The 12295-nt window shown below is 43.6% G+C and overlaps 2 protein-coding genes across 5 annotated transcripts in view; one reads left to right on the top strand and one right to left on the bottom strand.

Moving 5' to 3' along the window:
- Positions 1–1679, bottom strand: part of PPAT (phosphoribosyl pyrophosphate amidotransferase) — a 34045-nt gene extending 32366 nt beyond the window's left edge. The window contains exon 1 of the mRNA XM_003798799.2: positions 1407–1679. Coding sequence (XP_003798847.1) covers positions 1407–1534 — 128 coding nt within the window. The 5' untranslated portion in view covers positions 1535–1679. The remainder of the gene's footprint in view (positions 1–1406) is intronic.
- A 176-nt stretch (positions 1680–1855) lies between these two features.
- Positions 1856–12295, top strand: part of PAICS (phosphoribosylaminoimidazole carboxylase and phosphoribosylaminoimidazolesuccinocarboxamide synthase) — a 20947-nt gene continuing 10507 nt past the window's right edge. Inside the window, exons 1-4 of one of the 4 annotated variants that reach the window (XM_023518571.1) lie at positions 1856–2042; positions 2375–2440; positions 7581–7778; positions 10406–10584. In XM_023518571.1, coding sequence (XP_023374339.1) covers positions 2425–2440; positions 7581–7778; positions 10406–10584 — 393 coding nt within the window. In that variant the 5' untranslated portion in view covers positions 1856–2042; positions 2375–2424. Of the gene's footprint in view, positions 2043–2138; positions 2222–2374; positions 2441–7580; positions 7779–10405; positions 10585–12295 lie in introns of those variants that run through there. The other 3 variants (XM_023518570.1, XM_003798798.3, XM_023518572.1) reach the window with 3 other exon arrangements.

Genomic DNA, 12295 nt, shown 5'->3' with positions numbered 1-12295 from the left:
ACATACTACGCAAAATTACTTCTCAGAATGTCATAAACTAATTTTACTCAGAACTACCACATAATCAAATTCTAATTTCTTCTTCGATTATATGTTTAATCCTTTCAATAAATGTTTTTGAAAACAAATCCATTATGGTCAACCTACAATTATTCAACATCAGTGTTATTTAAGTTAAAAGTATTCTTTGTGATTAATCCAAGATTCTCAGTTACTCTCAATTCCTTAAGTAAGCAAGGAGCACACAAAACGTGGAACTGACATTGAAGTATTTGGGACCCTGAAAACAGCACAAAGGCAGTTCACTTAAGTTTAGTTGGAAGAAGTCTAAATTATTTGGAATGCATTTGCACCCATATTGCTGATAGGCGTTACTGCCAAGTTTCTCAACTGTTCTGTAAGTTGTTGCTCTTGTGTTGCCTTATGGAAACTGCAATGTTTTCCGTGATAGTATCAAGCCAGGGTTTGTATTTTTTACCCCAGTGGAATAATTTACATCAACTTCCAATTAGGACCAGTAGCAAGAAAGGCCACGGAAGCCAAGTTTTGTTCGTTTTTTTGTTTTTGTTTTTTTTTTTTTTAGCCCCAAGGGATCTTCCTGTTCTTCAAAATCAATGTGTATGTTGACATATAGACACTACTCCCCTAACCCCTTTTTAAAGAAGGGAGTTAATTTTTCGCATCTTGCTATCAACGTTTTCATTCATTATGTAAAACGTTCACTAATGAAGCTTCTCCAAATTCACTATTTCCTGTGGTTGGTCTATTTTCACTGAATTTATACGTGATCTACTACCAGCAGATCCTCTGAACACCAACTAGTCCTGTCTCCCTGGATCTTAAGTCTAGGATCCCCAAGTTCCCATAGTTCTAAATGCTTTCAAACCCACGATCTACTCAATAGCTCTGCCTTTGCAAACAAAAGCTTGTGGTGGTTGGAGGCCCCGCGCGAAAACCGTAAGGGGTTGCAGGACTTTTATGTACGACCTGGACCAGCCACCAACCCACACAAGCCTATTACAAGAGCAGCCCCAGGCTCAGAGAGATTAGAAAGGGTGTGCAGTCCGGGAGGAGCCCTGACCCAGCTAGACTAAGATCAACAGAGCCTTGCAAACTGGCCAGCCTCGCGGAGGGTGCAAAGACCCCGGGGGTGGGGGGGAGGAGAGGGAGAACCCCTTAAGGGCATCAGAGTTTGGAAGAGGGGTGGCAGGCCAAAATCCCAGAGGTGCTCCTCGCGCACGCCTTGGCAATCTGGTCGATGTCATGGGCAGACACTGGTTCAGGTAGAGGGGTCCATCCTCCTGGCCCCCTGCTCACGAAACCGCTAACTCCACGACCGCGGGAAGCGGCCTGGGGAGATGCAGAAGCACACAGCTCGCTACCCCCCCCCCCACCCTGTTGCTCACCGGTGCTGCAGCCCCACGAGTCCCAGAGTGATTACATGCGGCACATCTAGCTGCGTGGGCCATTCTCCTGAGGCGATGCACCCAAACACGCCACATTCCTCTCGGATCCCCGATTCCTCCAGCTCCATGTTGCTGCAGAAAGCACGTGGAGGGACCTGCTGCCGCTGCCGAGGTCGGAGCACCAACCAGCAGCCAGCTTGGCCCGTACGTCTCAGAAGCTCACGCGAGCCGCTTCCTTCCCGGTTACTAGAGGTCCTAGCTACTGCGGCGGCGCATGCTTCTGCTGGGTGGGCGTGACTAGCCCGCTTGTCCGTCACTCCCGGCCCCGCCCGCAGAGCCAACCAGTGAACAAGAGTGAAGGGAGAGGCTCCGCCTTAAGGGAGGAGTCACGGATCCTGTGGGGGTGGAGCCAGCTCTCCCTAGGTGTCGTCCAGAAAGTAATTTTTCTGCATGTTGGAATCTCCGTTATTTTCCAGCACTCTAGGACTGAGGTGATGAGAATAACGGAACCAAGGTCATTTATCTATGAAAGGATGTAAGCTTGATATGCCTCTCTCCGCATACTTCCCCCCAACAGACACGACATGGTACACTCCAACCTATAAGCTGCTCGTCCCCTAGAAGGAACTCGGGTCGGTGAGTTTTTGCAGAGTAGGGTGGGGCCGCTAGCGCGCGCCACTTTCCTCTGCAGGAGTTATACCCGCGCTGGGCGGCCGGGGGGCGGGGTCGAGTCCCTGCGCCTGCGCGGCGGGAAACCTCGCGGGCCGCGCTCTCGTCGGGAGTGTGCGCTGCTGTGGGTTGGTAGCGACCCCCAGGTTAGGCTGCCGTCGCGGCATTGGATTAGAGCGGCGCGGGGATAAGTGGCCCCGCCAGGGGGCGTGTACGTGTGTGTGCGTGTGTGTGTGGGGGTGTGTGGATAGTGCCTCCCTTCCCCGCCCCGTTAACCTCTGACCTCTCTTCTTTTCTAGATTTCTGCTTTTTTCCCGGCGAGAGCGCTACCCGCAGCCTACTCGGAATAATGGCGGCAGCTCAGGGTGAGTAACAGGAACCTGGGCCTCCCGGGAGTCCCCGGAGAGTTCTCGGTACGCGGGAGTTCGCGGGGTTTGGCGCGTACCGTGCGGGCCCCGGGGCGGTGCTCGCCCTCCCAGCAGCTGCGCATCCAGGCCGCTGGACCCGGCGCACACGTGGCCTCAGGTCGGGTAAGACGTGCGCTGGACACTGTGCCGCGGAGCCTCGCCTAACTTACTGAACTGCCCAGAACTGCCTTGGGGGTGGGGAAAGGGACCGAGACGAGGAAAATGAGTACGAGATTCGGCCAGCGGTCGGAGAGGTGCCTAAAAGCAGTATTTGTAATAAGTAGCTATTGGAAAACACAAGAAAATCTATTGTTCACTTTTCAATCCAAAGTCCTGTTTTTCTCGCTAGGTTAATAACTCCCCCGTTTTTTTGTTTTTGTTTTTTTTTTTTTTGGAAGTTAATAGTTGAAGCCTCTGAAAAATCTTGTGTAGGTTTGATTTTTTTTTTTTAGATAGTCTTTGATGCTGGAGGTGGTATTGGAGAACTGTAAAATCTTCAGCTAAAAAAGAAAGTTTACGTGGTTCATTGCATAATTATTCTTTCCCCAAATGCTCAAGTCCTCAGGAAAGATCATTCTTGCCATTGGTGCTGGTAAAACCCAGGTTCGTTCCCCGCACCTAATTTCTAAATATATAGTGAACCAAGTCGTTTGCATTGGCTGGTCAGTGCTTCTTTTCCTCATTAAAACAAAAAAAAACAAAAAAAAAAACTGAATTTAGATCAAAAAGTTGTAGACTCAGCCAAGATCTCTCTGATTCTGAGTTAAAAATCTCTGTAAAATGAAGGCATTGGACCAGAATTTTTCCTGCATCTGTAAACTAGTAGACTCTCTGAAATGTTTCTTCCATTTCTTCTGTCTTACATACTATTGCCAGTTAATTTTTCTAGAATGTTGCTTTTTTTTTTTTTTTGGAGACAGCCCTGACTCTGTCACCTTTGGTAGAGTGCTATGGTATCATAACTCACAGCAACCTCAAACTCTTGGGCTCAAATGATTCTTATGCCTCAGCTTCCCCAGTAGTTGGGACTACAGGCTTCTGCCACAATGCCTGGCTATTTTTAGAGACGAGGTCTCCTTCTGGCTCAGCTGGTCTCAAACCTTCCAACTCAGGCAATCCACCTGCCTTAGCCTCCCAGAGTGCTAGAATTCCAGGCTAGAGCCACCACACCCCAGCCCTTAAAATGTCACTTTCTGGTCTCTAAGGGGCACTTCCTTACTCAGAAGTGTTCAGGACAGGCACTGTGATTCAGACCTTTAATCCTGGCACTTAGGGAGGCCGAGGCAGGAGGATCCTGCGAGGCCAGGAGTTCAAGACCATTCTGCTGCAGCATGGTACGACTCCCTGAGTAGAGTGCTGTGGTATGATAGCTCACAGCACTCTCAAACTCTTGGGCTCAAGAGATCCTCTTGCCTCAGTCTCCCAAGTAGCTGGGAGGCCACCTCAACACCTGGCTACTTTTCCTATTTTTAGTAGAGACAGGCAGGGTCTTGCTCAGATTGATCTGGAGCTCCTGAGTTCAAGCCATCCACCCATGTTGGCCTCCCAGAATGCTGGAGTTACAGATGTGAGCCACTGTGCCCATCTCTACTAAAAACAAAAATTTAGCTGAGTGTGATGATGGGCACTGATAGTCCCAGCTACTCAGGAGGCTGAGGCAAGAGGATTGCTTGAGCCAAAGAGTTTGAAGTTGCTGTAAGCTCTGATACCAGAGTACTCTAGCATGGGACAAGAGAGTAAGACTGTCTCAAAAAAGAAAAATCCCCCATGCTATCCTTGCCTCTTCAGCCCTAACTTTGATTTTGTTTTTTCTATTGTGAGCCCTTAGCTATGTTCCAATCAGGTTAATTCACCAAGGTTTGTTTTTCATTATGTACGTATTTTACGTAGGCTGGCTTTTCTAAAACACTCCTGGCTAATAGAAGTGTGAACATGTTTTCTAGGAGCCAAATTTCTAAGAGTGAAGAACAAAAGTAGGGGAAATAAGTTTAGTGTATTTTATTTAGTTTGGTATATCCAAAATATTAATATTTCAATGGGTAGTCTAAAAACTCGAGATATTATTTTGAACTCTTTTTTTCATATCTCATGCAGTGTATATTTTACACTTAAATCACATCTCATTTGGGAGAAGCCATATTTCAGGTGCCTACAGGCTATCTTACTGGATAGCACAGTCCTACAAATTTCCAAACTCTCCTTTGTAGAAATTTGTGTTTTCCAAGACTTAAATTTCAATTTCATGAGCCATTCTCGATCCTCATCAATCTCTTCTGAATTCATCTACAAATTTATAGCAGTCAGTCATTTTGGCTTTTACAGAATATGTCTCCTATATTGATGCGTATGTTGTTTCTGCCCATGAAACTGAAATTCATACCCTATTTAATGAGTGGGTAATAAGTAACATTCAACTCCGTTGAGCAGGAGGGGCAGTCAATACAAATGCCTGGACCTGTTTCACCTTAACATATTTAAATTTTATTTTCTTATTCTAGACACCATTCTGGACTCTTTTCTTCTTACTGAATTAATCCTTCTCAAAACTTCTGCTTTTTAAATACCTTGAGTTTTTGCTATCTGCTCGTCCTTAGATCAGGAATGACATTTCTTCCTGGAGTCACTGCAACAGCACCCTCATTGGTCTCCCAGACTCTAGTTTCGGTGTACGTCTCACCACCATTCCTAACTTCATTCATTGTATAGCAGCCATAATGATCTTTCTAAAATCCAAATCTGTCATTCAACTTGAGCTCTTAAAGGCCTTCTAGTTATTCTTAGAATGAAGTCTAAATTCACTCAACATGGCTTATGAGGCCTGAAGGATACATTCCATACAGAAATGGAATGGAACAGTGTCCAGGCTTAGTAAAGAGATTGCCAAATACCCTGGCATAGGGGAATGAAAATTAAAGAGAAGGGAATAAGAAAAGAGTTTGAAGCACTAAGCTGGTGTTATATCTTGAAGGGCTTTTTAAACCTTATTATTGAGTCTGGACATCATGTTGAGAACAGGGATTTGGGCTCTAAATTAGGTGCCCTGAAGCAACTGCTATTAAACTAATGTTTGGGTTTTGGGGGGGGGCGCGTTGCAGTTTTTGGCCGGGGCTGGATTTGAACCCGCCACCTCTGGCATGTGGGACCAGCGCCCTACCTTTCTGAGCCACAGGCGCTGCAAGTTTTGTTTTGTTTTTTTTTTTGTTTTTGAGACACAGTCTCACTCTGTCACCCTGGGTAAAGTGCGATTGCATCATTGTAGCTCACAGCAACCTCAAACTCTTGGGCTTGAGCAGTCCTCTTGTTTCAGCCTTCCAAGCAGCTGGGATTATTGTTGTATACCACTATGCCCCGCTAGTTTTTCTGTTTTTGGTAGAGATGGGGTCTTACTCTTGCTCAGGCTGATCCCAAACTCCTGAGCTCAAGCAACCGCCTGGCCTACCAAAGCGTTAGGATTACAGGTAGGAACCACCTTGCCCGGCGTGTAAGTAGCTTTTTAATGGTTTCCTCCACTAGCTGATGATATAAACCCCATCCAACTCTTCAGTCTCATCTTCTGCCATTTTTAAAAGTTAGCCCCACTAGCTAGTGATGTGACCCCTGTCCAGTTCTTGAGTCTTTTTTTTTTTTTTTTGAGACAGTCTCTCTCTATTGCCCCGGGCTAGAATGCTGTGACTCCAGCCTAGCACACTGCAACCTCAAACTCCTGGGTTCCTCCTGCCTGAGCCTCCTTAGCAGGTGGGAGTACAGGTACTGGCCAAAACGCCTGGCTAATTTTTCTATTGTTTTGTAGAGACAGGATCTTGCTGTTGCTCAGACTGGTCTTGAACTTCTGAGCTCAAGCAATCCATCTGCCTCAGCCTTCCAGAGTAGGATTACAGGCATGAGCCACCACGTGTGGCCCCAACTCTTAAGACTTATCCCCCGCCCAACTAATGTACATGTACCCAGAGGTCTGGTGCGCCCACCAGACTGAAGTTCTGCAATACACTTATACCACTAACTATTTATTTACCACTTCTGCCTACCCCTTTCTCACTTTTGGCTAAGTTTTGATCATTCTTGGGTTCTCTGCCTAATTGTCACTTCTAGACTTCCTTTTCAGATGCCTAGACCAGTAGGTGACATGCTATATAACATGGTCCCATAGTCTGCATCTGTAGCCTTATTATAGTGTCTTTGTTAGTATCAGCTTCCCTCAGACTCAGGTCCTTCTGAGAGTAGGAGCAGGGTCTTTCTTACTGGCATATCTCCAGTGACTAGCACATGGGTCCCTCAAAAAAGGCTGATTTTGAGAATGAGTCAGTATTCTGGGAGGATGAGGGGTAGTTTCTCACTCTGGAAATTGTAAGCCCTAAAACTCTTTATTATTTTTGATCTTCATCTAAATTGCTCTTTCTTGCGACCAGGGTCTACTTTTCTTTAGGTCTTGTGACCAGTATCAAAATTGGATTTCTTTATACTCCGTTCCTCATATTTCCTACAACTGTTAGTGAAGAGAAAGGGCTCATGGCGGTCAAGGGCAGGATTAACATCGGGATGCTTCCAAACAAGCTAACTTAAGCGGTTGGAGGTGTCTTCTCTTGCGTGTTAACTTAAGGTCAAGAAACCCATCTGGCTCAACTTTCGCATTTTGCCTGCCATGGACAGCAAAAGTCAGAAAAAGAGCATTTTTTACCCCCCAAAAGCTAGTTTAACTAATGTATTGTTAGTGTGTATATGAAAATATTAGTATAATTGCATTAGTTTTAATGTATCTTAATTTTGATTTTTTCACTTCTGCCATGAAATAGTCAAGTTGATAATGAAAAAAAGCGTTAGTATTTGGTATCGGAAGACTTAGGATTTGGGGTACCTTTCATTTCCTAACTAAATAAGTGTAACCTTTTTTATTCCTAGCTTTTAAATATTGATATTTACATAATTGTAATTCTTTGTAAAATTATATGAACCAAATATACTAAGGTCGTATAGGGATAATTTTTATTAAGGTGATTATTAAATCACTGTATTTACTGATGCATCATTCTAGGTGATTTACTCTGTAATATTCAAGAAATTTCTTACTAATATCAGATATCTTTCCATTTTATTTCCACAGTATTGAACATTGGTAAAAAGCTGTATGAGGGTAAAACAAAAGAAGTCTATGAATTGTTGGACAGTCCAGGAAAAGTCCTCCTGCAGTCCAAGGACCAGATTACAGCGGGCAACGCAGCTAGAAAGAATCAGCTGGAAGGAAAAGCTGCAATTTCAAATAAAATTACCTGTTGTATTTTTCAGTTGTTACAAGAGGCAGGTAAGTGGTTCCTTTCTAGTCCCCTTTTCCCTTCTTTCTTTCACAGTGATTTTCTTCATGGGAGGTTAGCATTCATTTAGGTTCACAACTTGTTTGGGGATGTTTCACAAGGTAAGTCAAGTCAAACCAGAAACTCTTAAAACCTTCACTATGACACTTTACTTGGTTTGGAACTTGTAGGATCATTCAGTTGCAAGGAATCTTAAAAGGCTTTTTTTTTTTTTTTTTTTTTTTGAGACAGGATCTGGCTATGTGCCTTTAGAGTGCAGTGGCTCAGTCATAGCTCACAGCAATCTGAAACTCCTGGGCTCCAGAGATCCTCCTGTGTCAGTCTCCTGAGTAGCTGGGGCTACCAGGTGCTTGTTTGCCAGGCTGAGCTAATTTTTCCAGTTTTTATAGAGAGGAGTTTCACTGTGTTTCTGAGGCTGGTCCTCAAACTCCTAGGCTCAAGGAGTCCTCCAGCTACAGCCTCCTCTTAAAGTGCTAGGATTAAGCCACTTCCCATTCAGTCTTTATCTGATGCATGTATTCTCTACGCAGTTTCCCTTCAAAGCCATCTTTAGTCTGAAAGAACTGAAGGAAGCCCATTTTTGGCATTAAGCAGCTTTAACTGATGAACTGAAATTTATTCTCTGTAATTCTATGTAATTATTCTTTGTTCTGCCTCTTGGAGACAGTATAGCATTTCGAGTCCCTCTGCCATTTGTGAACCCTGAAAAGTGTCAGAAGGCAGCAACCCTACTCTCTTCAACCTGTCATTCCTCGAGTGAGAGATTTGAACGAGACCAAAGGTCCCCAGAGTCCCCTCTTATTCAAAACTGAAGCCTGGTACCATGTGGCAGTCTTGCCTGTAGTCTCAGCTACTGGCGGCTAGAAGCTGAGACAGGAGAATTACTTGAACCTGGAAGTTCTGAGTTTGAGCTCAAGTCCAGCCTGGGCAACACAGTGAAACTCTTATCTCTTTAAAAAAACAACAAACTTCTTGAAATGAAGACTCAATTTTTAAAAGAGAAATATATTCAGAAGACCAAATTAAGATAAGAGTAGTAGGCAGGGTACAGTGGTACATGCCTATAATCAGAGTATTCTGGGAGCCTGAGGCAGGAGGATGGCTTGAGCCCTGGAGTTTGAGGCTAACTGGAGCAAGAGGGAGACTGGGTTTCTAACCAGGAAATTAGAGAAAGATTCTATCTTACTCAGTTAATCGAAATGTTAGCAATAAGAAAATTAGTTTTTGTGTACCCTTAGTTTCACAAAGCTATGGCATTATACATATACTTTTAAGTAATAGAAGATAAAGTCCAAGTTTTTATTTGCTTATTCAATAAAGCACGGTTTGGTGCACTTTCTCTGATGTTACAACAAGTGAGTTAGGGGTGACTCTTAACTCTGTCCAGGACCTTCCTTTTTGAAAACCCTATGCTGGGGGTAATGGGCAGTTTGGCCACCCTAAATTAAGTACTCCAATAATTATCTTTAAACTGCTTGGCACTTAGCGTAGCTAAGACCTAAGACTTACTAGGTTCATGGGAAATGGTGAAAGATGTTTTCTGGGTTTTATAAGTAGTATGTGAATCTAAGGAAAAGCTAGGCAGTGTGTGAGTATATTGGTTTATCCATTCATCTGTTGATGGACGTTAGTTTCTGCCCCTTTTGGCTATTGTAAATTATGCTGCTGTGAACACTGGGATCCAAGTATCTGTTTAAAGTCCCTGCTTTCATTTCTTGTGGGTATAAATCTAGAAGTGAATTGCTAGATCATGGTCCCTTTAACTATCACTAAAGGTGTCTCTTTTCCACGGTGACCACATAAAATCGTTTCCATCTCAAACATCACAAGCCAGCTCTTTACCTTTGTAACAGTCTGAGTACAAGCAGGGAGAGGAAGGACAAATAACTTGCTTTGTTCTTGTCAACAGTGGCCATTATGTTCCTGCTTCTGCCTGTTGAGGGCTTTTTTCAAGGATTGTTTACTTCAGACTTCAAGAGAAAAAGACTTTAGAATTGAGGGTTATTTCTGATTGTGACAAGTAGATCCATATCCTACGAGGCACATGTAATGCTGAACTTTATGAGAGTCCTGCCACCAAATTGGGTTGGGTTAGAGGTAATTTAGTGCCACTTGGATAAGTTATGTGCCTTGTGCAAAGTTAAATGCTCAGTCGCAGAGAAGGAACTCAATATGTAATGAATGAAGGAGTGAATGGTACAGTCTCTGAAACCTAGGTTTTCAGGTCTAATATGTACTTTGCATGTAACTTTATGAAAAAATTTTTTTAATATACAGCAGAAAGTTATTTTCTTCACCTTTTTAAATAAAATTTCAGTGCTTTTTTTTTTTCAGATTAACATGAGGTTACAAATAATTAGGTTACATTGTTTGCATTTGTTAGGTAAAGTTTCTGTTGTGGTTGTGTCCTCCCCCTGGGAGGTGTGCCATATACCCCTACACTGTGCCCATGAGGAGGGGAGCACACCTGCCCGCCTCCCCCCAACTTGAATTGAGTTTTTCTCCTGTGCGGGCATGTATTTGTTGGTCTACTGGCTTCATATTACTATTGACTACATTGGCTACTTGCTTTTCTCTTTACCTGCCTTTTCTGGAAACTTATGTCATCAACATGTAGGCATCAAAACTGCTTTCTCCAAGAAATATGGGGAGACAGCTTTCGTTGCGCCCCAATGTGAAATGATTCCAATTGAATGGGTCTGCAGAAGAATAGCAACTGGTTCTTTTCTCAAAAGAAATCCTGGTGTTAAGGAAGGCTATAAGTTTTACCCACCTAAAGTGGAAATGTTTTTCAAGGTAATTGTTTTATGCTTCTGTTTTATATTTTACTATATTGTAGTAGCAAACTAATAAGCTCAAAAGATTTAAACACTGTTAAAGCTTTTGAAATTACAGGTGTCGTTCAGAAATCTGTCAGTAGTATATACTTCCATTAGCAATGATAAATCTGATTTTTAAAGGAAACAGCTGAAAAACCTACTTTGAACCTACATGACAAACAAGATGAATAAAGCATACCATTATTAGGACAAAGAGGATAGTAACATTTAATTCCAAAATGTTTTAAATTTACTGTTGAGGCCGGTTGGCTCACATCCTACTGTAATCCTAGTATTCTAGGAGGCCAAAGCAGGTGGATTGCCTGAGCTCAGGAGTTTAAGACCAGCCTGAGCAAGAGCAAGAACCCAGTCTTTTTTTTTTTTTTTTTTTTTTTGAGACAAAGTCCCACTATGTCACTTCGGTAGAGTGCCATGGTGTCACAACTCACAGCAATCTCCAACTCTTGGGCTTACGCTATCCTCTTGCCTCAGCCTCCGAAGAAGCTGGGACTACAGGTGCCCACCACGGTGCCCGGCTATTTTTTTGTTGTAGTTCTCATTGTTTAGCAGGCCGGGACCAGGTTTCAACCTGCCAGCTCTGGTATGTGGCCAGTGCCCTAACTGCTGAGCTATGGGCAGTGAACCAAGAATCCAGTCTTGTTTGCTTTCTAAAAATAGAAAAACTAGCTGGGCCTTGTGGTGGGTTCTTGTAATCCCAGCTGCTCCAGAGACTGAGGCAAAAGGATCACATGAGTTTAAGGATGCTGTGAGCTATGACGCCACAGCACTCTACCCAGGATGACAGAGTGAGACCTTGTCTTAAAAAGAATAAATAAATAATTTGCTATTGAAATCCTTTTTTTTTTTTTTTTTTTTGAGACAGTCTCTCTCTGTCACCCTTGCACCCTTGGTAGAATGCCATGGTGTCACAGCTCACAGCAACCTCAAACTCTTGAGATTTAACCGATTCTCTTGCCTTAGCCTCCCAAGTAGCTGGGACTACATACAGTTGCCTGCCACAGTGGCTGGCTCTTTTTGGTTGTTGCTGTTATTACTGTAGTTGTCATTGTTGTTTAGCAGCCCTGGGCCAGGTTTAAACCCGCCAGCCCCAGTGTATGTGGCCGGCCCCCTAACCACTGAGCTACTGGCACCGAGCCTATTGAAACTCTTTTATATTAAGGGAGAATTGTATTGTCAATATCTCTTCCAAGTGAAAATATAAAGCATGTAACAAAGGATATAGTGATCATTGGTTATCAATTTCTATGGGCTTACTACTTTGTCTTGATTAACGCAGTTAAATATAGATCTGCTTGGGGATCAGTGTCAGTGTTGAATTTTTAATTAGTGCATAGCTTGTACATACTATGATTAACAAATCCATCCATACGCAAAAGGTCGTGAGACCCTGCTTAAAATAAAATGAAACTATTTTTTCACTAATCTCTTTACTCTGTGAGGCCTCTTCGATTATCAAATAATGTTCCTAAGGAGTTGGAGTTCTGGCTTGGTGCCCATAGCACAGTGGTTACGGCCCTGGTCACATGCACCAAGGCTGGTGGGTTCGAACCTGGCCCAGGCCAGCCAAGGAATAATGACAGCTGCAACAACAACAACAACAAAAATTGCCGGGTATTGTGGCAGGTGCCTGTGGTCCCAGCCTCTTGGGAGGCTGAGGCAAGAGAATC

Source organism: Otolemur garnettii, unplaced genomic scaffold (assembly GCF_000181295.1).
Source record: "Otolemur garnettii isolate 467f Iridium unplaced genomic scaffold, OtoGar3 scaffold00141, whole genome shotgun sequence".
Taxonomy (NCBI): Eukaryota; Metazoa; Chordata; class Mammalia; order Primates; family Galagidae; genus Otolemur; species Otolemur garnettii.
This window is presented reverse-complemented; position numbering and strand designations above follow the sequence as displayed.